Source organism: Juglans regia, chromosome 6, assembly GCF_001411555.2.
Source record: "Juglans regia cultivar Chandler chromosome 6, Walnut 2.0, whole genome shotgun sequence".
Lineage (NCBI taxonomy): Eukaryota > Viridiplantae > Streptophyta > Magnoliopsida > Fagales > Juglandaceae > Juglans > Juglans regia.
In genome coordinates, this window is record NC_049906.1 from 36,466,425 (window position 1) to 36,491,817 (window position 25,393).

Genomic DNA, 25,393 nt, shown 5'->3' on the forward strand with positions numbered 1-25,393 from the left:
TTTGAAGTTTTGAGCAATTAAAAAGTGTAAGGACTTCTAGAGATCTCAACTTGAGACGCCTTGGAAAACTCTTCATGTTGGAGCATTGATAAAGATGCAAACGGGCAAGCTTATCCAGGAATCCAACAGAATCATGAACTTCGACTAAATTTTCACAATCCATAATATCCAATTCCTTTAAACTTGAGCAACTCGAAAGATTTGAGATTTTGGTTAAAAACGTACACTCAAAAAATCTCATTCTCGTCAAGTTCTGTTGAAAAACAACAAATATGTATATTAACCCTGAGGAAGTTTACATCACAAGTTTAAAGAAGGAAATATTGAAAGTAATAATTGTACCTTAAATTGCCCACTAATCTCCTGGATGCGGCCTCTATATAGTTTGAAATCAAAGAGCTTCTCTCCACGGAAATTGGATGGCAAAGATTGTAAAGGACAGTTTGACCAATCAAGCACTCTTAATTCATTAGAAAGATAATCAAGTGATCTTCCAGAAAAGTATGCACCATGGCTTTTAAAAATTCTGAGTCTTTTCATCTTTGCAAACGATTTGGGACTCAAGCGTATCATGTCATGATCATCACCCTCAGGCAGAATCACTTCTATCCCCTCAACATTGCTTGTTCCCTAACGAGACAATTCATAAATTTGCCAGTAATGTCAGATCGTTAAAATCTTTGTTTATAAGCACTTATTAAAATTATAATATCAAAATTATAAAATCCATTATTACCCAAAAGTATTTAAGCACCTTCAAAATTTCTCTTTTTTCAAATTTACTTTGTCATTATTAACTATTCACTCATATAAGATTAGGCAATATACTCATGATTAAAAAAACTCATTCTTGTATTTGAAAAGGGATGATTATATATATTTAAAGACGTTGGTTGAGGACAATGATTCCCCTAATTAGTTAAATACATTACTTTAGGTTGGAAATATAAAGAAAGACCACATTATTTATCGATACATATATGATATTTTATTTAATATGCACTTCTTTACCATAATTTGTTATGAAAAGAAATCAACACTTTTCATGTAAGTTTTACCAGTAAAAAGTGTTCAATTGAAAGAGCTTTTAATCTAAGAACTTACAGTATTTTCCTCTAGTACATGGCGAATATCTTCATGAAACCATAATCTACTACGTGCGCCTGGTTCTTTGGGTGATTCCTTTCGGACAATTTCTCTTCCCATGTCTAGTAGCAAGTCATGCATCCACAATGTATTGTAAGTAGTAATTGTAATGAGACATTTATCTATAAGCCTTTTGATACCATTCTCCGGAGAGAAACCACAGCTATCTAATATTTTAACGACATGATTCAGGTATTGTCCATTGTAAAAAAAGGCAATATCGAGGAAAATCTCCTTCTCATTATCATCCAATCCATCGTAACTTATACAAAGTACTTTTTGAATATTTTTGCTAGGAATTCGTTTATACTTATCCAATGTACTTCTCCAATAATTTATATTCTGGCCCCTTAAATCTGAGCCTAGCACTGTTAAAACTAGTGGAAGGCCCTCAGCATATTGCATTACATGCTTAGAGAGTTCCACATAATCTTCCATAGGTTTGTCTTCCTCAAAAGCATGCCAACTAAAGAGCTCAAGAGCTTCATTATGGTCCAATCTCTTTACTTCATATTTTGAATCAACTTTAGATATATTTAATAAATGCTGATCTCTTGTTGTTATGATGATTCTACTTCCTGAACCAAACCAATCACGAGCTCCAGCTAATGTTTCTAGTTGAACCAAGTCATCCACATCATCAAGAATTAGGAGAACTCTTTTAAAGCAAAGTCTATGCCTAATTACATTGATGCCCTTTTCAGTATCATGACATTCCAAACTTATTCCCAAAATCTCATAAAGAAGTGTCTTTTGTAGCTGGATCAAACCTCCTGCTTTTGAAGTTTCTCTAATGTTTTTCAAGAAACAACTTCCTTCAAATTGGTAAGAAATTCTGTTATAGACCTCTTTTGAAATAGTTGTCTTACCAATTCCACCGGTTCCAAATATCCCTACCATGCATATAATATCATTCCTTCCCATACTTAAATGTTGAAAAATGTCTCGTACACGGGACTCTATTCCAACTGGATACTTTGCAACCTTAAGAAATGTACGATTTACCATTATTGAATCCACCCATTTAATGATATCCTGAATAAACTTTGATTCATTCCTATAAACATAAAAAAACAAAAAAAAATTAATGAGTTAAGACTTTTCACATAAATACACACATAAAGATGATTTAGTAACAATATTTTTCTTTTTCTCTCCATTGCAAAATGACAGTAGTAGATTACCATGTCAAAGATAACCTTTCTTCTTCCTCGTGCTCTTCTCCGACTTACATTTGTCATTCTTTATATGAATTATTAAACATTTTAACTACTTTTTTGTTCCATTGAATTTGTCCCTCCCTTAATTTTGAGAAGATTTCAATTTATGTTTTTTCACGTTCTTCTATTCTATTTCTCCTATAAACTTCATGTGAAATTAATGTTGTAGTATGATATTAAATCCCTCAGTAAGAAAATATTTATAGTTTAAGTATGGTATGCATGATAAAACTCAATGTCAAAAAAACTAATAAATATCAAATAGTTTTGCATGGCACCATATGATCTTCATAGATTTACAAACTCTCAGATCCGGGATGTGTCTAAATTTTCCCCATAAACTTCTCTTTAACATCATATATAAACATATATATAAGCACAGCTCATAAGAAGTACCTGTCCCTTAATTCGAGTCCGGACAAATTGGCTACTTTTTCCAAAGCTGCCTCCCACTTGGTGACCTTTACTTCATCCTTCAACTTATATCTAAGTTTGGCGAATGCTTCTCCAAAACTCCCTTTTTGATGTCGTACCTCTGACGGATCTACATCGTAGAACAAGGGTAAAATAATTTGTTTTACCATTTCCTTACACTCGAGGATCTTCAATAGCTCATCTAAACACCATCGAGACTCTGCATAGTTCTTAGAGAGTACAATGATAGAAATCATTGATCCTTCAATTGCTTTGGAAAGTTCTGACGAAATTTCCTCTCCTCTTTTGAGATTGTTGTCTATGTAAGTGTTGATTCCCCTTTGATGCAAAGCATGGTATAGATGAGAAATAAAGTTTTGGCGAACATCCTCACCTCTAAAACTCAAGAATACATCGTGAGTCCATCTACGAATGGAAGAAGAAGAGAATGAGAGAGAGGAAGAAGCTCCAAATTGAAAGGCCATGGAAGAAGAAGTGCTCATCCTCTGATCTGTATGCGAGATTAATTAGTATTTACCAAGAGGTCCAATTATAGAGTACTTATTGCAAATAAATAATAATAGAGAAGTGGGTCAAACTTCTCGTCAACTGCTCATCTTAGGATATACCAATGCTCTCAGCCTCTCATCTTAGGATATACCAAAAATCTAAAGTCTATTGAATATTAACGGTTTTGAACTTAAGTCAACCTGCACCTATTTATACGGTTTTGACCAAAATGGCTTCAACGTAAAGCAAACGTCCAGGATACGTACCCACTTATAATTTGTCTCATTAATTTGATAAAAGTTGGGAAGGTAAGGATCAGTAAAAGTTCAAAGTTCAAAGGCAAACCAAAACTACTAGTTTACTTTTTAACCCAAATTATGGAACTTTTTAACCTAGGCAAGACTTTGATCATGCATCTACAAATCCAAACAAATAACCATTTAAAAAATCCACCCCCTAAACTTGACTTCCTATATAGTTTCTCTCATGCACCTTAATTCTTTTGAGAAAGCTGATCTTTGTCGACATGACGCAAATCAGTTTTAATTATCTTCTTCCAAGTACAAATTTAAATGAAGTTGCGTAGGAAGTTTCTTGCTAAGCCAACTTGCAATAACATTTACACGGTTTTGAATTGAATAATTAGTCCTTCCACGTAAATTAAACAAACGTCAAAATCAAACACCCATTAAGATTGTTCTATTGAATTTCTTGTATGAACTTTAGACTTTTGGGATTTCTTGACGTGGGAGCATTGAAGATTTATCACATCAAAGGAAATTAAGGACGTTGGCCCAAAAAATTAAATAACATATATGCTGGCTATGGCTGATGTGGAAAGATGCCATTGCTTTTACATCTGATCAGAGGGAAGTGATCCACTGGTGTTACAATAAGTTTCTATATGATGCAATCTAGCATTGTAAAAAAAGAAAATTCAGCACTCATCTGTGTGCTACTTAAAATCGTATCAGGCTTCACAATGGGGGAAATAGAACTGATAATCAGTGCGAGCAACATGAGGAACCTGGAAAAAGAAAGAATTAATGAAAATGACAAACAAGCAATGCACACCCGGAACAAAAGCACACTCACATGGTGAAAAAAATTAGAAATAGCTTTACATCACAGTTGTGGGATGAAGGAACGATATCCTCAAGCTTCTTCCCATTAAATATGTCAATTCCCACAAAGCAGCACTTTGCGTGTCTTTGAAGTGGAAACTTATACAACCTGGTTTCAAAAGCCCCACCATAGCAAGTAAAGTTTCATGTTATACTGGAAGCACAATGAGGTAATATCTACCAAATTTCTCTCCATTTGAAATAAAATAGATTTTTGTACAATAATAATTTCTCACATATGTTTTTACTTGCGAAAATCATTTTACTAACTAATTTATGTGATAGGAAAAAAAATGAAATCACAAGCAAATATAAGTATGTAGCACAACCAGGGAAAAAGTTATCATTCATACCACAAGGAGGAAAAAAAGAAGTGTTTGCATTTTGTTCAAGATCATCTGCAAGATATCGAAGTTGAATCTTCATTAGAATACACTACGAAAAAACCATCAGCATTAACTGCTCTAAGGAAACAACCGTAAGCTAGCTAATAATGATTAAGGAAACGATCAAATAGCAATACTTGGAAGTCCGTCTAAGAACGAATTCCAAGATTCAATTAAAGTTTATACGATCAACCGTGAGGCAATTACAGGTCCTAAACACAATCGGTGACCTCACTAAAAAAATAATAAACTCTCTCCAAACCAAACGAATCTCCAATATTAAAATATCGATATCCAACGGAAGTATTGTACAAAATCAGAGAGCTCTGACGAAAGAGCGAAGCAATATAAATAGAATTTACAGAGAGGAATAATCAAATTGCGATGACTAAAGAGAGAACGGACCTTGCTTTGTCATGGCGACGGAGTAGAAGAGAAAAAGTGGAAAACAGAGCTGCGATGGGGGTTAGGGAGTTCTGAAACAAACAAAACCAAAGGCGAGATTGGTTCAGGCTTATTGAACAGAGGTGAGATGATTACGTGGAATCGTTTTAAATGGAGGATAAGTACACATATTGAGTATGACAGTGGGGACAGTTGGTTCAGGCAGGTCCTACCTTTGCATTGAGTGTCTTCAGGCTGTCTAAGAGATTGTGCAAAGAAAAAGAACATCCCTCTTGGTACAGCCTATGGAGAATATATGTTTCTGGTAGATCCGGCGGAGAAGGTGGTACAGAATCAGTTAATATGCATTGTTCATAGTGAACCCGATTTTTTTTCAAAATGAATATACAAAACTTGAACACTCTAAAATAGTATCAAACAAACGAAAGGAGTTCACAAATATAGTAAAGATATAGAAAGCAAAGAAGTCATCTTTGTTCAGAAACAAACTGCATCAAAAATGAAGAAAAAAAAAAATAGATTAAATTCCAAATTCTAACCTCGAATTCAGCTCCGTCAGCCGACTGAGAAGTAGAAATCACCTGCAAAGCTTTGACAGATTGACCTAAAAACTCATCTTTCCATTAACAAGTCTTCTAAAAGAGAAGAGAGGCCAAAACAAGCATAACTGCACGCTGATCGTTCTTGGAGAACTGATGCGAAGAAAGAGGCAATAAGAATTCTAAACGAGACTCGAGAAACCACCCATTGAAACTATGAATTCTGCTATTATTATTTTCTACTAATGTAACAGAACCATATTATAGTACCTAGTAATCAAAAGATGCATCTAAAATATCTGGAAATTCTGCTGGCATCTCACTGTCCTGTTCCCGAATAGCCTCCACAAATGAACTCACAGATGATGAAGCTTCTGACCTGTTGCTTGTTTGAGCTCCACTTGTGGATCCAAAATCAAATGTCTCAAAACCACCCTGATCATGTCAAATTCAATTTACGCCATTATAATTCCCAGTATCATAGTTTAACTGGGGTATTTGCTCGAGAGTTGAAGGGTAATTGGTTGGTGCTGAGACCCCCTTTAAGTAGAGATCTTGTTGTTCCTGAAAGCCCGGACAGGGAACAAGTTCGCGGAGGAAGTCACTCCAATCGAAGGAAGAAGATGGTGTAATTTGTGCGTGAAATGGCTGGCAAGAATACGATTGTGGCGAGCCTAACTATGTTGCATTTGAATTGCCCAAGTCTTGAGAGCGTCTCTTGTGTTGTGGATACCCATTGAATTCCAAGTTGCTGTCTTCATTATCTCGACGTCTCTTAGAAAGCTGGATACCATTCGATGAATCTACTGAGCACTCCCGAACTGTTAAATTCTCATTATCTTCGTGCTTATAGATTATGTGAACTCCGCAACTTTTAAACATCACTTTATAAGAATCACAATAAAATCTAAACCTCAGATTGTCTCCTGTTGGGTACCGCAGCAATTGCCTGATACATTCTGGAAACGAGTAATTTAGATATACATGATCCGAGCCTCCATATAAGTAAAACCTCGCTTCTACAAGCATGTTACCATTTATAGAAACACAAATACCGGAGAAGGGCCCCAAGGGGTAATCCGGGTCGGATCCAAGAACAGCACAAAAAACAATACCTATGATTTCTTCCAAATACAAGGGACCACTAATATCCAATTCCCAAGAATCATCACCATTTGAAATCTCCTTAGTATGGCTAAACCAATCTGGAATCTTATTCCCTGGAAATATAATACCACATGAATGGTCTTGAATATGTTCCTGTTAAACATGTACCACATATTTTCATGAACACAAAGCAATTTGTAAACACAAACACCTACAAAAAAAAAAAAAAATGCAGAGAGAAATACAGACATACCTCAACAAATGAAGGATTTGGCACTTGACTCCCTATATTTGCTACCAATTTATGGCAACCGGACAAGTCAATCCATCTTAGCTCTCGCAAGCCACAGGATGTATAGAATTGAAATTTTGTTGATACTTCTGGGAATCGTTCCAAGGAGAAACACTCTCTGACATATAGCTCTTGTATATTTGGTGGAAGATGTAGAATTTCTTGAAGTTTCTCACAATGGCACAATCTGAGAATCCTCAATTCAACATATATTTTCATTGTTGGGGGAAGGCTGACAACAGCACTCCAAGATAGATCAAACTCTTGCAAAGTGGTTGTGCTATAAATAGAGAAGTCGTCAAGATACCAATAAAGCGACGACAAGAGTTGTCGTTGTAATTCAGCACTTGATTCTGGTTCAGACCTCTTAATCGTTCTGGATAATGTTATTTGTGAATCGTTAAGACATGTGGAGTACCCAATGGATAGACCTATTTCTTCTTTTGCAAGATTTGTAAAATTTTCTAGAGAAAGACACTTTAGATGTTGCGAGTGAGAAACGCTGATTGGGAGACGCATCAGGTCCTTGCAGCATCCATGAATACAGTCACTGAGACAACTTAGCACCTTTAGATTTTGCAACTGATGAATGCTACTAGGAAGACGCATAAGTTTTGTGCATTGCCCCAAAAGTAACTCTTTAAGCGCAGGAGTGAGGTATCCAATGGATGAAGGCAATTCTTTTATTGGAGTGCCCCATAATGAGATGAAACATAAATATTCCATTATACACTCAATTTTTGGAAAGGTTTGAAGTTTTGAGCAATTAAAAAGTGTAAGGACTTCTAGAGATCTCAACTTGAGACGCCTTGGAAAACTCTTCATGTTGGAGCATTGATAAAGACGCAAACGGGCAAGCTTATCCAGGAATCCAACAGAATCATGAACTTCGACTAAATTTTCACAATCCATAATATCCAATTCCTTTAAACTTGAGCAACTCGAAAGATTTGAAATTTTGGTTAAGAACTTACACTCAAAAAATCTCATTCTCGTCAAGTTCTGTTGAAAAATAACAAATATGTATATTAATCCTAATGAAGTTTACATCACGAGTTCAAAGAAGGAAATATTGAAAGCAATAATTGTACCTTAAATTTCCCGCTAATCTCCTGGATGCGGCCTCTATATAGTTTGAAATCAAATAGCTTCTCTCCACAGAAATTAGATGGCAAAGATTGTAAAGGACAGTTTGACCAATCAAGCACTCTTAATTCATTAGAAAGATAATCAAGTGATCTTCCAGAAAAGTATGCACCATGGCTTTTAAAAAATCTGAGTCTTTTCATCTTTGCAAATGATTTGGGACTCAAGCGTATCATGTCATGATCATTGCCCTCAGGCAGAATCACTTCTATCCCCTCAACATTGTTTGTTCCCTAATAAGACAATTCATAAATTTGCTAGTAATGTCAGATCGTTAAAATCTTTATTTATAAGCACTTGTTAAAATTATAATATCAAAACTATAATATCCATTATTATCCAAAAGTATTTAATCACCTTCAAAATTTATCTTACTTGACATTATTAACTATTCACTCATATAAGATAAGGCAATATACTCATGATTAAAAAAACTCATTCTTGTATTTGAAAAGGGATGATTATATATATTTAAAGACGTTGGTTGAAGGACAATGATTCCCCCAATTAGTTAAATACATTACTTTAGGTTGGAAATATAAAGAAAGACCACATTATTTATCGATACATATATGATATTTTATTTAATATGCACTTCTTTACCATAATTTGTTATCAAAAGAAATCAACACTTTTCATGTAAGTTTTACCAGTAAAAAGTGTTCAATTGAAAGAGCTTTTAATCTAAGAACTTACAGTATTTTCCTCTAGTACATGGCGAATATCTTCATGAAACCATAATCTACTACGTGCGCCTGGTTCTTTAGGTGATTCCTTTCGGACAATTTCTCTTCCCATGTCTTGTAGCAAGTCATGCATCCACAATGTATTGTAAGTAGTAATTGTAATGAGACATTTATCTATAAGCCTTTTGATACCATTCTCCGGAGAGAAACCACAGCTATCTAATATTTCAACGACATGATCCAGGTATTGTCCATTGAAAAAAAAGGCAATATCGAGGAAAATCTCCTTCTCATTATCATCCAATCCATCGTAACTTATACAAAGTACTTTTTGAATATTTTTGCTAGGAATTCGTTTATACTTATCCAATGTACTTCTCCAATAATTTATATTCTGACCCCTTAAATCTGAGCCTAGCACTGTTAAAACTAGTGGAAGGCCCTCAGCATATTGCATTACTTGCTTAGGGAGTTCCACGTAATCTTCAATTGGTTTGTCTTCCTCAAAAGCATGCCAACTAAAGAGCTCAAGAGCTTCATTATGGTCCAATCTCTTTACTTCATATTTTGAATCAACTTTAGATATATTTAATAAATGTTGATCTCTTGTTGTTATGATGATTCTACTTCCTGAACCAAACCAATCACGAGCTCCAGCCAATGTTTCTAGTTGAACCAAGTCATCCACATCATCAAGAATTAGGAGAACTCTTTTAAAGCAAAGTCTATGCCTAATTACATCGATGCTTTTTTCAGTATCATGACTTTCCAAACTTATTCCCAAAGTCTCATAAAGAAGTGTCTTCTGTAGCTGGATCAGACCTCCTACTTTTGAAGTTTCTCTAATGTTTTTCAAGAAACAACTTCCTTCAAATTGGTAAGAAATCCTGTTATAGACCTCTTTTGAAATAGTTGTCTTACCAATTCCACCGGTTCCAAATATCCCTATCATGCATATAATATCATTCCTTCCCATATTTAAATGTTGAAAAATGTCTCGTACGCGGGACTCTATTCCAACTGGATGCTTAGCAACCTTAAGAAATGTACGATTTACCATTATTGAATCCACCCATTTAATGATACCTTGAATAAACTCTGATTCATTCCTATCAATATATAAAACAAAAGAAATTTAAAGAGTTAAGACTTGTCACATAAATACACACATAAAGATGATTTAGTAACAATATCATTTTTTCTTTCTCTCCATTACAAAATGACAGTAGTAGATTACCATGTCAAAGATAACCTTTCTTCTTCCTCGTGCTCTTCTCCGACTTACATTTTTCATTATTCATATGAATTATTAAACATTTTAACTACTTTTTTGTTCCGTTCTCGAATTTAACCCTCCCTTAATTTTGAGAAGATTTCAATTTGTGTTATTTCACTTCTTTTATTATGTTTCTCGTATAAACATCATGCGAAATTATTGTGGTAGTATGATATTAAATCCCTCAGTAAGAAAATATTTCTATTTTAAGGATGATATGCATAAAACTCAATGCTGAAAAAACTAATAAATATCAAATAGTTTGGATGGCACCATATGATCTTCACAGATTTGCAAGCTCCCAGATTTGGGATTTGTCAAAATTTTCCCCATAAACTTCTCTTTAACATCATATATAAACATATATATATATATATATATAAGCACAGCTCATAAGAAGTACCTGTCCCCTAATTCGAGTCCGGACAAATTGGCTACTTTTTCCAAAGCTGCCTCCCACTTTGTGACCTTTACTTCATCCTTCAACTTATATCTAAGTTTGGCAAATGCTTCTCCAAAACTCCCTTTTTGATGTCGTACCTCTGACGGATCTACATCGTAGAACAAGGGTAAAATAATTTGTTTTACCATTTCCTTACACTCAAGGATCTTCAAAAGCTCATCTAAACACCATCGAGACTCTGCATAGTTCTTAGAGAATACAATGATAGAAATCATTGATCCTTCAATTGCTTTGGAAAGTTCTGACGAAATTTCCTCTCCTCTTTCGAGATTGTTGTCTATGTAAGTGTTGATTCCCCTTTGATGCAAAGCATGGTATAGATGAGAAATAAAGTTTTGGCGAACATCCTCACCTCTAAAACTCAAGAATACATCGTGAGTCCAATTACGAATGGAAGAAGAAGAGAATGAGAGAGAGGAAGAAGCTTCTAATTCAAAGGCCATGGAAGAAGTGCTCATCCTCTGATCTGTATGCGAGATTAGTATTCACCAAGAGGTCCAACTATAGAGTACTTATTGCAAATAAATAATAATAGAGAAGTGGGTCAAACTTCTCAGCAACTTCTCATCTTAGGATATACCAAATATCTAAAGTCTATTGAATATTAAGGGTTTTGAACTTAAGTCAACTTGCACCTATTTATACGGTTTTGACCAAAATGGCTTCAACGTAAAGCAAATGTCCAGGATACGTACCCACTTATAATTTGTCTCATTAATTTGATAAAAGTTGGAAAGATAAGGATCAACTTGCAATAACATTTACACGGTTTTGAATTGAATATTTAGTCCTTCCACGTAAACTAAACAAACGTCAAAATCAAACACCCATTAAGATTGTTCTTTTGAATTTCTTGTATGAACTTTAGACTTTTGGGATTTCTTGACGTGGGAGCATTGAAGATTTATCACATCAAACGAAATTAAGGACGTTGGCCCAAAAAATTAAATATGATATATGCTGATGTCGAAAGAAGCCATTGCTTTTACATCTGATCAGAGGGAAGTTATCCACTGGTGTTACAATAAGTTTCTATATGATGCAATCTAGCATTGTAAAAAAAGAAAATTCAGCACTCATCTGTGTGCTAATTAAAATCCTATCAGGCTTGACAATGGCGGAAATAGAAGGGATCGAGTGGCAACATTAAAAAATGTACGATTTACCTTTATCGAGTCCACCCATGTAATGATGTCCAGAATAAAGTCTAATTCATTCCTATCAATACAAAAGACGAGAAATTCAAAGAGTTAAAGACTTTTCAATGTAATACACACATAAAGATGACTTTGCTACAATATTTGTTTTTTCCTTTTTTTCTCCATTACAAATTGACATTGGTAGATTACCATGTCAAACTGTCAAAGATAGGCTTTATTCTTCCTCATGGTCGTTTCAGAGTACTACTACATTCTTCGTTCGTTATATGAATTATTAAATATTTTAATTTTTTTCTTGTGGAATTTGTCCCTCCCTTAAGTACTTCTGAAACTTAAAACTAAGAATATTTTTCAGTCTTTACATCTCTAAACAATTTGATGTTTAAAATCTTTGCTTAGTCTTTATAGAACCCAAAAATAAACAATTTCCAACTTTTTTCTTAATTATACGTGGGCAAAAGAAAAGTATGCACCATGACTTATAAAAAATCTGAGTCTTTTCATCTTCTCAAACACTTTGGGACTCAAGCGTATCATGTCATCATGATTATGACCCCTAGGCAGATCCACTTTTATCCCCTCAACATTGTTTGTTCCCTAATGAGACATTCATAAGAGTGCCATTAAAATCATATCATTAAAGTCTTCGTTTATAAGCACTTATTAAAATTATAATATCAAAACTATAGTATCCATTATTCTCCAAAAGTATTTAATCACCTTCAAAATTTGTCTTTTTTTCAAATTTGCTTTTCATTATTAACTATTCATTCAAAAGGGTTGATTATATTCCTTAAAGGACATTTAAGTATGACGATTTAATGATTCCCTTAATTTGTTAAATACATTATTACTTTAAGTTGGAAATATAAAGAGAGACCACATTATCTATCGATACATATATATGATATTTTATTTAATATGCAGTTCTTTACCATTTGTTATGAAAATACATTCAACACTTTTCGTGTAAGTTTCACAAATAAAAAGTGTTCAATTGAAAGAGCTTTTAATCTAAGAACTTACTGTATTTTCCTCTAGTACATGACGAATATCTTCATGAAATCATAATCTACTGCGTGCACCTGGTTCTTTGGATTCCTTTCGGACAATTTCTCCGCCCATGTCTTGTACCAAGTCGTGCATCCAAATCTTATTCAAACAATTATCTGTGATGAGAGACTTGTCTATAAGCTTTGGGATACCATAACTAGGATGGAAATGACAACTCTCAAATATTTTCATGACATCAGCCAAAGGTTCTCCTTTGAAGAAACATGCAGTATCAAGAAACATGTCCTTCTCATGTTCTTCTAGTCCATCATAACTTACTTGAAGTACATTCTGAATATTTTTGTCAGGTATTTGTTTATATTCATCCAATGCACTTTCTCATTCACGAATGGTTTTATCTTTTAGATTTGAACCCAACACTGTTAAAGCTAGTGGAAGACCTTGAGCATATTGCATGACTTGTTCAAAGACTTCTGCATAACCGTCAAGTGGTTCCTCTTTCTCAAAAGCATGCAATCTAAAGAGCTTATGAGACTCATTGTTTGCCAAAATCTTCAACTCGTATTTTGAATCAACTTTAGAGATATTTAATAAATGTTGATCTCTTGTTGTTACAATGATTCTACTTCCTAGACCAAACCATTTACGATCTCTAGCTAATGTTTCTAGTTGTTTCAACTCATCCACATCATCTAGAATTAGGAGAACCCTTTTAGAGTGAAGTCTATGGCTAATCACATTGATGCCTCTATCAAAATCACGAACATCCAAATTTTCTCCCAAGATCTCATATAGAAGTGTATTTTGTAGCCAAATCAAACCTTTTTCTTGTTTTGAAGTTTTTCTAATGTTTTTCTTATCAATTCCATCTATTCCGAATATCCCAACCATGCAGACAGTATCATTTCTTTCCATACTTAAATGCTGATAAATGTCTTGTACACAGGATTTTATTCCAACTAGATACTTGGCAACATTAAAAAATGTACAATTTACCTTTATCGCGTCCACCCATGTAATGATGTCCAGAATAAGAATATTTAAAACTTAAAACTTAAATATTTTTCAGTCTTTACATCTCTAAACAATTTGATGTTTAAAATCTTTGCTTATTCTTTATAGAACCCAAAAATAAATAATTTCCAACTTTTTTCTTAATTATACGTGGGCAAAAGAAAAAAAAAACAGAGAGAAGATTCCGATTTGTATTTTTTTATGTTCTCCAGTTCTCTTTTTCCTATAAACTTTATGTGAAATTAATGTGGTAATACCATATTAAATCCCTCAGTAAGAAAATATTTCTAATTTAAGTATAGTATGCAAAAATTCAATGCCAAAAAGACTGATAAATATAAAATGATGGTTTTGCATGGCGCACCGTATCTTCATCAATTTGCAAACTCTCAGATCTTAGATTTGTATAAATTTTCCCCATAAACTTCTCTTGAACATCATATATAAACATATAAATATTTATATTTATATTTATATATATAAGCACAGCCCAATAAAAATAGGATAATGATAGGATTATCACTCTCCTACTACTCAGTTACTATTCTTTTTGTATTTGATTTTTTTTTTTTTTTTAATTTTACTTAATGGTTAAGGAAGTGATTATTAATAAAATTATATATTTTTTAATTTTTTTCTTAATGATTAAAGATGTTAAAAAAATAATTAAAAAAAAATGATAAAAAAATAAAAAAAAATTCAAATAAACTATGAGTAGTAAATGGGTAGTAACCCAATCACTACCCATAAAAATACCTTTCCCCTAATACGGATTACTTTTTCTAAAGCTATCTTCCACTCTATAAGCTTTACTTTATCAGCCTTGAACTTATATTCAACTCTAGCGAATGCTTCTCCAAAACTTCTTTTTTGATGTCGTACATTTGATGGATCTACATCATAAAATACGCGTAAAACAATTTGTTTCACCTTTTCCTTATACTCAAGGATCTTCACTAGCTAATCTAAACACCATCTGGAATCAGAATAGTTCTTAGAGAGTACACGATAGAAATCATTGATTCATCAATTGTTTTGAGAAGTTTTGGCGAAATTTCATCTTTTTTTTTCGAGATTATTGTCTATGTAAGTGTTGATTCTCCTTTTATGCAAAGCAGCGTATAGATGAGAAATAAATTTTGGGCGAACATCATCGCTTCTAAAACTCAAGAATACATCTTTAATCCACGGATGGATGGAAGAAGAAGAGAAACAGAGCGAGAAAGCAGATCCAGCTTGCAAGGCCTTGGAAGAACTCATCTTCTTTGTATGGGTGATTAATGTTGACGAGAGAGGTGCAATTATATAAAGATCAATTGGGTCAAAGAAAGGTGAGAACTGGGGATGTAATTCTCGGCAACAACCATACTAGCTAGCCTGCAGGTCAATATTTAAAAGAATATGGAAGCCACCCTATCAAAATTCAAAACCCGTAAAGAAGCCGCCATTGGTCCACTAGTGCCGTTAATCTATTTAGCTAAAAAACACAAAAACTAAATTTTTATTTATTTATTTTTAAATAAAAATTATTATACAAAGAAAGTGATCTAGCCATTCATTCAATGTAAGATTTGTAGTGTTTAAAACTGCGTAAGGGACCTCAATCACTAAAAATTTTTAAATTAAAATAAATTTATAATGTCCAATCTTTAAATTTTAAAAGAAATTTAACTCATTTAATCCACAAAATACACAAAGAGGTTACTTAATATATATATATATATATATATATATATATTTAACGTGACTTTCTAATAATGCTCTTTTAACACATCATAATTAGTGGTCGGAAAAATGGCTGTTGAGGAAATCAATAAATTAATTAAGAAGAATCAAAGGTCTAAATTAAGTTCAGATTGGAATTAATTATCAGTATAGTAGTTTTTGTTCAAAACCGTGTTTGTGGGGTCAAGTAATTTACTTACTAACCTTAAAATTTGAGTTGCAAATACCAAATACCAAAATATAATTAAATTGCTATAATTGATCTAAAATAAGGAGTCAATAAATTATAATGCTTTAACCAAATTAGGTAATATTAGAATTTAATATGTTTATGGTCCACTTTTTCTTGATATTTAGAGAAAGAAAGAAAAAAAATAAACTTAATTAGAGTAAAACAGTAGCAACAGGGAAGACGTGAACTGCTCATGTCAAGGACTTTTTGCAGATCGGTTTAATCCATTCTTCTCTTTTCTTTTTATTTGCTCTTTCTTTCATTATTCTTGTATACCACTTTGGCTCCGAAACATTTATAAAACTGTACCCACGAAGGATCATCAGTATCATTGGGATAAAATTGAACTCTCAACCACAAGCATTGTCGATCTACAACTTCTCTGTTCACCTCTGTTCTTTAATTCTTTCCAAATTGGTTAATGGATTTTAGGGGGCGATGTTAGCAGCTGCAATGCCTGGAATCCAAGCCGAGGTATAAGAAAATTGCATTGGTATCTTCAATTTAGTTTCTCTCAGGCATCCTTCATGTAGCATTTCGTAGGTGCAAAGTGAAACCATCATGTTTTAATTTGCAGGGGTTGACTCTTACAAAGGTACCAAAGATAAAGTTTCTGATAATTATATCTGGGGCTAAGCTTGGAGGATCCAAGTTTGGGGCACCTAAGAGCACGAACCATGATGCAAAATTCAAATGTGTTAAATCAAAGACAAAGCATGACTCATTAAATCAAAGACAAAATTCAAAACTGCGAAGGAGCGGCTGCCTGGTGGGCTGTAGAAGTTAGCACCTCTGTTGCCATATGCAGATCACACAATGGCAAAATTGTTTTCATAATAGCTGAGCACTCAGGGAGCTGCAACCCGAATCAAGAAGAAGCTATGGCAGCATTCATAGGAGTACATGAAGCACAATCCAAACACCTAAAAAATATCATGGTAGAAGAAAACTCTTAAAGAACCATATCAGCTCTAAAGGACCCACAAGAAAATCAAGAGCGGCTTGTAGAAGGTATCATAAGAGACACGAGATTAATACTACAAAACTTTGAAAGATGGGAGGCAGTTAAAATAAATCGCTCTCAAAATCAATGTGCGCATGCCATTGCACAATGGGCAGTATCCAATATTGTAATAGAAAGCATACCCTAAATCAAAATCCCACAATGTCTATTAGATTTTCATAGCAGTAAGGATCCACCAGATGTATCGGATCACATAATAGATTAGTAGTAATTACTAGCTTATTGTACTAAGACCTTATTTAGTAATGAAGTTTACTTTATTCAGAAATAAAAAACAATATGCATTATGCACATCAATGATCAATCCATGAGAACAGCGCTGCCATGTGGAGTAATAATGCTGATTTCAGATGAGATGAAGCCAAGAAAAATACATCCCAATTCCCAAAGTGCCTCTAACATCATGGATCCCAATCATAATTATGGGGAGTTTATTATTTATGTAATTGCTTGGGGCAGAGATGCTATGTGTGAAGTCATTAACTCTTTATGTCGATTGCATGTTCCTGGAACTAGGAAGCTTCTATTATGTAGTTGTTATACTTTTGCAAATCTTTCTAATGATTTGCTTCCTTCAGCATTTGACATTTGTTATATTTGGTGGAAGTTCTAATATTTCTTCAAGTTTGTGACAATCTCTTGAGGAAATATAACGAATCCTTTGATGCTCGTGGAAAGACTAACAATTTCGGTCCCCAATAGATCTGTACTATGCAAAGTAAACACAAAAGTCAACATGGTAAAGAAATTTGATTCGAACAATTTAGAAGATTCTACACTTGTAATGCAGTGATTGAATTCGTTGGAGGTTGCAATTCATGTAGTTGTTCTCCAATATAATTTGTTGGACTCAATATGGACTGTCCATCATCCCCCCATCTTCTTCGCGAGATTTGGATAATAACCACGACGAAGCGCGCATAAATATTGCAACTCAATTAAACTTCTACACTCTTTGACAATCAATTCCTTCAGAATTGAGGTGCTTGAAAAATCCGGAATTTCTTTTAAGAATTTCCAATGAGTGAAACCCATAATCCTCAAATTCTGTAAAAGGAAAAAGAAACGAACCACAGCCCCCAAGAAGGGCAAAGCTAAAACAGAAACAAGAAAATGGCAGAATAGCTATATTTGTATAAATTCCATCCTGCTGTAAACTTAAGTTCCCTTCACTGAGGGATATGCAGCCCCACCTTTCTATTTCCTGGCCCCCATTCACAAGCCTGATAGAATTCTAAGCACACAGATGAGTGCTGAATTTTCTTTTTTTACAGTACTAGATTGCATCTAATAGAAACTTATTGTAACACCAGTAGATAACTTCCCTCTCAGATCTAAAAGCAAGGGCTTCTTTTGACATCAACCATAGCTACTGCTACAGCATCATATTTAGTTTTTTGGGCCAATGTCCTTTAGGGCAGAGATCTGCTTCTCCCCCATTGCAGACATAATGCTCAGCACGAGGTCCTCTCCTTCACCAAACCCATCTTTTATCCATTCACAGGAAATAAAAGACAAATATTAGTCTATACAGACACAAGAATAGAGAATCTATCCAAGGTCTGGACTCCTAAGCTTTTGATGAACAATCAATTTGCAAGGTTAACGAAAACCTTCTCAATGAGATAGATACCTGGCCGAGCAGATTGTCATCAGTGGGTAGCCTCAGATCATCCTTGGTGTCTCCATTATCCATTAAAAGACTCACCTACACGACAACAAGTGTTAATCTGTTTGACATCACTAAAATCGCTATTCCCAATTGATTGTTTGTTATCACATGACAGCATTGCCAAAAATTGGTGTAAAGTAAAGATAACTAAATAAAACTTACAAACCGTCTTCAGAGATATCAATCAACTGATAATCAGTGCGAGAAACATGAGGAACCTAGAAAAAGAAAGAATTAATGAAAATGATAAACAAGCAATGCACACCCGGAACAAAAGCACACTCACATGGTGAAAAAAATTAGAAATAGCTTACATCACAGTTGTGGGATGAAGGAACGATATCCTCAAGCTTCTTCCCATTAAATATGTCAATTCCCACAAAGTGGCAGTTTGCGTGTCTTTGAAGTGGAAACTTATACAACCTGGTTTCAAAAGCCCCACCATAGCAAGTAAAGTTTCATGTTATACTGGAAGCACAATGAGGTAATATCTACCAAATTTCTCTCCATTTGAAATAAAATAGATGTTTGTACAATATTAATTTTTCATGTTTTTACTTGCGAAAATCATTTTACTAACTAATTCATGTCATAGGAAAAAAAATGAAATCACAAGCTAATATAAGTATATAGCACAACCAGGGAAAAAGTTATCATTCATACCACAAGGAGGAAAAAAAGAAGTGTTTGCATTTTGTTCAAGATCATCTGCAAGATATCGAAGTTGAATCTTCATTAGAATACACAACGAAAAAACCATCAGCATTAACTGCTCCAAGGAAACAACCGTAAGCTAGCTAATAATGATTAAGAGAATAGCAGCAGCAAGGCGAAGAACAATTCTAAGTACCATTAAGGAAACGATCAAATAGCAATACTTGGAAGTCCGTCTAAGAACGAATTCCAAGATTCAATTAGGGAGTTCTGAAACAAACAAAACCAGAGGCGAGATTGGTTCAGGCTTATTGAACAGAGGTGAGATGATTACGTGGAATCGTTTTAAATGGAGGATAAGTACACATATTGAGTATGACAGTGGGGGCAGTTGGTTCAGGCAGGTCCTACCTTTGCAATGAGTGTCTTTCAGGCTGTCTAAGAGATTGTGCAAAGAAAAAGAACATCCCTCCTGGTACAGCCTGTGGAGAATATATGTTTCTGGTAGATCCGGCGGAGAATCCGTTAATATGCATTGTTCATAGTGAACCCGATTTTTTTTCAAAATGAATGTACAAAACTTGAACACTCTAAAACTGTATCAAACAAATGAAAGGAGTTCACAAATACAGTAAAGATATAGAAAGCAAAGAAGTCATTTTTGTTCAGAAACAAACTGCATCAAAAATGAAGAAAAAAAAACAGATTAAATTCCAAATTCTAACCTCAAATTCAGCTCCGTCAGTCGTCTGAGAAGTAGAAATCACCTGCAAAGCTTTGACTGATCGATCGAAAAACTCATCATTCCATTAACAAGTCTACTAAAACAGAAGAGAGGCCAAAACAAGCATAACTGTACGCTGATCGTTCTTGGAGAACTGATGCGAAGAAAGAGGCAATAGGAATTCCAAACGAGACTCGAGAAACCACCCATTGAAACTATGAATTCTGCAATTATTATTTTCTACTAGTGTAACAGAACCATATTATAGTACCAGCTAGTAATCAAAAGATGCATCTAAAATATCTAGAAATTCTGCCGGCATACTCTGTCCTGTTCCCGAATAGCCTCCACAAATGAACTCACAGATGATGAAGCTTCTGACCTGTTGCTTGTTTGAGCTCCACTTGTGGATCCAAAATCAAATGTCTCAAAACCACCCTCATGTCCAACTCAATTTAGGCCATTATAATTCCCAGTATCATAGTTTAACTGGGGTATTTGCTCGAGAGTTGACGGGTAATTGGTTGGCGATGAGACTCCCTTGACGTAGAGATCTTGTTGTTCCTGAAAGCCCGGACAGGGAACAAGTTCGTTGAGGAAGTCACTCCAATCGAAGGAAGAAGATGGTGTGATTTGTGCGTGAGATGGCTGGCAAGAATACGATTGTGGCGAGCCTAACTATGTTGTATTTGAATTGCCCAAGTCTTGAGAGAGTCTCTTGTGTTGTGGGTACCCATTGAATTCCAACTTGCTGTCTTCATCATCTCGACGTCTCTTAGAAAGCTGGATACCATTCGATGAATCTACTGAGCACTCCCCAACTGTTAAATTCTCATTCTCTTCATGCTTATAGACTATGTGAACTCCGCAACTTTTAAACATCACTTTATAAGAATCACAACAAAATCTAAACCTCAGATTGTCTTCTGTTGGGTACCGCAGCAATTGCTCGATGCAATCTGGAAACGAGTAATTTAGATATACATGATCCGAGCCTCCATATAAGTAAAACCTCGCTTCTACAAGCATGTTACCATTTATAGAAACACAAATACCGGAGAAGGGCCCCAAGGGGTAATCCGGGTCGGATCCAAGAACAGCACAAAAAACAATACCTATGATCTCTTCCAAATACAAGGGACCACTAATATCCAATTCACAAGAATCATCACCATTTGAAATCTCCTTAGTATGGCTAAACCAATCTGGAATCTTATTCCCTGGAAATATAATACCACATGAATGGTCTTGAATATGTTCCTGTTAAACATGTACCACCTATTTTCATGAACACAAAGCAATTTGTAAACACAAACACCTACAAAAAAAAAAAATGCAGAGAGAAATACAGACATACCTCAACAAATGAAGGATTTGGCACTTGACTCCCTATATTTGCTACCAATTTATGGCAATCGGACAAGTCAATCCATCTTAGCTCTCGCAAGCCACAGGATGTATAGAATTGAAATTTTGTTGATACTTCTGGGAATCGTTCCAAGGAGAAACACTCTCTGACATATAGCTCTTGTATATTTGGTGGAAGATGTAGAATTTCTTGAAGTTTCTCACAATGGCACAATCTGAGAATCCTCAATTCAACATATATTTTCATTGTTGGGGGAAGGCTGACAACAGCACTCCAAGATAGATCAAACTCTTGCAAAGTGGTTGTGCTATAAATAGAGAAGTCGTCAAGATACCAATAAAGCGACGACAAGAGTTGTCGTTGTAATTCAGCACTTGATTCTGGTTCAGACCTCTTAATCGTTCTGGATAATGTTATTTGTGAATCGTTAAGACATGTGGAGTACCCAATGGATAGACCTATTTCTTCTTTTGCAAGATTTGTAAAATTTTCTAGAGAAAGACACTTTAGATGTTGCGAGTGAGAAACGCTGATTGGGAGACGCATCAGGTCCTTGCAGCATCCATGAATACAGTCACTGAGACAACTTAGCACCTTTAGATTTTGCAACTGATGAATGCTACTAGGAAGACGCATAAGTTTTGTGCATTGCCCCAAAAGTAACTCTTTAAGCGCAGGAGTGAGGTATCCAATGGATGAAGGCAATTCTTTTATTGGAGTGCCCCATAATGAGATGAAACATAAATATTCCATTATACACTCAATTTTTGGAAAGGTTTGAAGTTTTGAGCAATTAAAAAGTGTAAGGACTTCTAGAGATCTCAACTTGAGACGCCTTGGAAAACTCTTCATGTTGGAGCATTGATAAAGACGCAAACGAGCAAGCTTATCTAGGAATCCAACAGAATCATGAACTTCGACTAAATTTTCACAATCCATAATATCCAATTCCTTTAAACTTGAGCAACTCGAAAGATTTGAGATTTTGGTTAGGAACTTACACTCAAAAAATCTCATTCTCGTCAAGTTCTGTTGAAAAATAACAAATATGTATATTAACCCTGAGGAAGTTTACATCACAAGTTTAAAGAAGGAAATATTGAAAGTAATAACTGTACCTTAAATTGCCCGCTAATCTCCTGGATGCGGCCTCTATATAGTTTGAAATCAAATAGCTTCTCTCCACGGAAATTAGATGGCAAAGATTGTAAAGGACAATTTGACCAATCAAGCACTCTTAATTCATTAGAAAGATAATCAAGTGATCTTCCAGAAAAGTATGCACCATGGCTTTTAAAAAATCTGAGTCTTTTCATCTTTGCAAATGATTTGGGACTCAAGCGTATCATGTCATGATCATTGCTCTCAGGCAGAATCACTTCTATCCCCTCCACATTGTTTGTTCCCTAATAAGACAATTCATAAATTTGCCAGTAATGTCAGATCGTTAAAATCTTTATTTATAAGCACTTGTTAAAATTATAATATCAAAACTATAATATCCATTATTATCCAAAAGTATTTAATCACCTTCAAAATTTCTCTTTTTTCAAATTTACTTGACATTATTAACTATTCACTCATATAAGATAAGGCAATATACTCATGATTAAAAAAACTCATTCTTGTATTTGAAAAGGGATGATTATATATATTTAAAGACGTTGGTTGAAGGACAATGATTCCCCTAATTAGTTAAATACATTACTTTAGGCTGGAAATATAAAGAAAGACCACATTATTTATCGATACATATATGATATTTTATTTAATATGCACTTCTTTACCATAATTTGTTATGAAAAGAAATCAACACTTTTCATGTAAGTTTTACCAATAAAAAGTGTTCAATTGAAAGAGCTTTTAATCTAAGAACTTACAGTATTTTCCTCTAGTACATGGCGAATATCTTCATGAAACCATAATCTACTACGTGCGCCTGGTTCTTTAGGTGATTCCTTTCGGACAATTTCTCTTCCCATGTCTTGTAGCAAGTCATGCATCCACAATGTATTGTAAGTAGTAATTGTAATGAGACATTTATCTATAAGCCTTTTGATACCATTCTCCGGAGAGAAACCACAGCTATCTAATATTTCAACGACATGATCCAGGTATTGTCCATTGAAAAAAAAGGCAATATCGAGGAAAATCTCCTTCTCATTATCATCCAATCCATCGTAACTTATACAAAGTACTTTTTGAATATTTTTGCTAGGAATTCGTTTATACTTATCCAATGTACTTCTCCAATAATTTATATTCTGACCCCTTAAATCTGAGCCTAGCACTGTTAAAACTAGTGGAAGGCCCTCAGCATATTGCATTACTTGCTTAGGGAGTTCCACGTAATCTTCAATTGGTTTGTCTTCCTCAAAAGCATGCCAACTAAAGAGCTCAAGAGCTTCATTATGGTCCAATCTCTTTACTTCATATTTTGAATCAACTTTAGATATATTTAATAAATGTTGATCTCTTGTTGTTATGATGATTCTACTTCCTGAACCAAACCAATCACGAGCTCCAGCCAATGTTTCTAGTTGAACCAAGTCATCCACATCATCAAGAATTAGGAGAACTCTTTTAAAGCAAAGTCTATGCCTAATTACATTGATGCCTTTTTCAGTATCATGACATTCCAAACTTATTCCCAAAGTCTCATAAAGAAGTGTCTTTTGTAGCTGGATCAGACCTCCTACTTTTGAAGTTTCTCTAATGTTTTTCAAGAAACAACTTCCTTCAAATTGGTAAGAAATCCTGTTATAGACCTCTTTTGAAATAGTTGTCTTACCAATTCCACCGGTTCCAAATATCCCTATCGTGCATATAATATCATTCCTTCCCATATTTAAATGTTGAAAAATGTCTCGTACGCGGGACTCTATTCCAACTGGATGCTTAGCAACCTTAAGAAATGTACGATTTACCATTATTGAATCCACCCATTTAATGATATCTTGAATAAACTCTGATTCATTCCTATCAATATATAAAACAAAAGAAATTTAAAGAGTTAAGACTTGTCACATAAATACACACATAAAGATGATTTAGTAACAATATCATTTTTTCTTTCTCTCCATTACAAAATGACAGTAGTAGATTACCATGTCAAAGATAACCTTTCTTATTCCTCGTGCTCTTCTCCGACTTACATTATTCATTCTTCATATGAATTATTAAACATTTTAACTACTTTTTTGTTCCGTTCTCGAATTTAACCCTCCCTTAATTTTGATAAGATTTCAATTCGTATTATTTCACTTCTTTTATTATGTTTCTCGTATAAACATCATGCGAAATTATTGTGGTAGTATGATATTAAATCCCTCAGTAAGAAAATATTTCTATTTTAAGTATGATATGCATAAAACTCAATGCCGAAAAAACTAATAAATATCAAATAGTTTGGATGGCACCATATGATCTTCACAGATTTGCAAACTCCCAGATCTGGGATTTGTCGAAATTTTCCCCATAAACTTCTCTTTAACATCATATATAAACATATATATATATATATATATAAGCACAGCTCATAAGAAGTACCTGTCCCCTAATTCGAGTCCGGACAAATTGGCTACTTTTTCCAAAGCTGCCTCCCACTTTGTGACCTTTACTTCATCCTTCAACTTATATCTAAGTTTGGCGAATGCTTCTCCAAAACTCCCTTTTTGATGTCGTACCTCTGACGGATCTACATCGTAGAACAAGGGAAAAATAATTTGTTTTACCATTTCCTTACACTCGAGGATCTTCAATAGCTCATCTAAACACCATCGAGACTCTGCATAGTTCTTAGAGAGTACAATGATAGAAATCATTGATCCTTCAATTGCTTTGGAAAGTTCTGACGAAATTTCCTCTCCTCTTTCGAGATTGTTGTCTATATAAGTGTTGATTCCCCTTTGATGCAAAGCATGGTATAGATGAGAAATAAAGTTTTGGCGAACATCCTCACCTCTAAAACTCAAGAATACATCGTGAGTCCATCTACGAATGGAAGAAGAAGAGAATGAGAGAGAGGAAGAAGCTCCTAACTGAAAGGCCATGGAAGAAGAAGTGCTCATCCTCTGATCTGTATGCGAGAT

General features: G+C 34.4%; 5 protein-coding genes across 16 annotated transcripts in view; all 5 read right to left on the reverse strand.

Moving 5' to 3' along the window:
- LOC108979929 (disease resistance protein RUN1-like) overlaps positions 1–11,185 on the reverse strand; it is an 11,990-nt gene extending 805 nt beyond the window's left edge. The window contains exons 1-5 of the mRNA XM_035690807.1: positions 11,067–11,185; positions 10,655–10,802; positions 1,105–2,203; positions 343–630; positions 16–253 (exon numbers count right to left, since the gene is read on the reverse strand). Coding sequence (XP_035546700.1) covers positions 16–253; positions 343–630; positions 1,105–2,203; positions 10,655–10,802; positions 11,067–11,172 — 1,879 coding nt within the window. The 5' untranslated portion in view covers positions 11,173–11,185. The remainder of the gene's footprint in view (positions 1–15; positions 254–342; positions 631–1,104; positions 2,204–10,654; positions 10,803–11,066) is intronic.
- On the reverse strand, positions 3,753–7,674 carry LOC109018620 (disease resistance protein RPP2B-like). 4 transcript variants are annotated; one of them, XM_035690902.1, is made up of 8 exons: positions 7,105–7,674; positions 6,015–7,004; positions 5,745–5,897; positions 5,418–5,487; positions 5,206–5,276; positions 4,768–4,812; positions 4,415–4,523; positions 3,753–4,317 (listed from the first exon to the last, which is right to left on the reverse strand). In XM_035690902.1, the coding sequence occupies exons 1-2, from the start codon at positions 7,660–7,662 to the stop codon at positions 6,423–6,425; spliced, it is 1,140 nt and encodes a 379-aa protein (XP_035546795.1). In that variant the 5' UTR covers positions 7,663–7,674; the 3' UTR covers positions 3,753–4,317; positions 4,415–4,523; positions 4,768–4,812; positions 5,206–5,276; positions 5,418–5,487; positions 5,745–5,897; positions 6,015–6,422. The 4 variants fall into 4 exon arrangements, with proteins under 4 accessions (XP_035546795.1, XP_035546797.1, XP_035546796.1 ...); XM_035690904.1 differs by having other exon boundaries at positions 4,386–4,523; XM_035690903.1 differs by having other exon boundaries at positions 5,418–5,506.
- A 2,081-nt stretch (positions 11,186–13,266) lies between the features above and the next one.
- On the reverse strand, positions 13,267–13,803 carry LOC109018214 (disease resistance protein RUN1-like). Its single transcript, XM_018982242.1, has one exon. It carries the CDS (start codon positions 13,801–13,803, stop codon positions 13,267–13,269), a length of 537 nt encoding a protein of 178 aa, XP_018837787.1.
- A 2,314-nt stretch (positions 13,804–16,117) lies between these two features.
- On the reverse strand, positions 16,118–21,863 carry LOC109003904 (disease resistance protein RPP2B-like). 9 transcript variants are annotated; one of them, XM_035690895.1, is made up of 9 exons: positions 21,291–21,863; positions 19,935–21,193; positions 19,621–19,805; positions 19,406–19,479; positions 19,219–19,263; positions 18,870–18,978; positions 18,718–18,773; positions 18,517–18,591; positions 16,118–16,782 (listed from the first exon to the last, which is right to left on the reverse strand). In XM_035690895.1, the coding sequence occupies exons 1-2, from the start codon at positions 21,846–21,848 to the stop codon at positions 20,612–20,614; spliced, it is 1,140 nt and encodes a 379-aa protein (XP_035546788.1). In that variant the 5' UTR covers positions 21,849–21,863; the 3' UTR covers positions 16,118–16,782; positions 18,517–18,591; positions 18,718–18,773; positions 18,870–18,978; positions 19,219–19,263; positions 19,406–19,479; positions 19,621–19,805; positions 19,935–20,611. The 9 variants fall into 9 exon arrangements, with proteins under 9 accessions (XP_035546788.1, XP_035546792.1, XP_035546789.1 ...); XM_035690899.1 differs by having other exon boundaries at positions 18,517–18,613; XM_035690896.1 differs by lacking the exon at positions 16,118–16,782 and adding an exon at positions 16,790–18,370.
- Positions 21,848–25,392, reverse strand: LOC109011448 (disease resistance protein RUN1-like). Its single transcript, XM_035690808.1, has 6 exons — positions 24,852–25,392; positions 23,183–24,281; positions 22,421–22,708; positions 22,304–22,331; positions 22,061–22,192; positions 21,848–21,879 (listed from the first exon to the last, which is right to left on the reverse strand). Exons 1-6 carry the CDS (start codon positions 25,370–25,372, stop codon positions 21,848–21,850), a joined length of 2,100 nt encoding a protein of 699 aa, XP_035546701.1. The 5' UTR covers positions 25,373–25,392.
- Position 25,393: the final 1 nt, after the last annotated feature.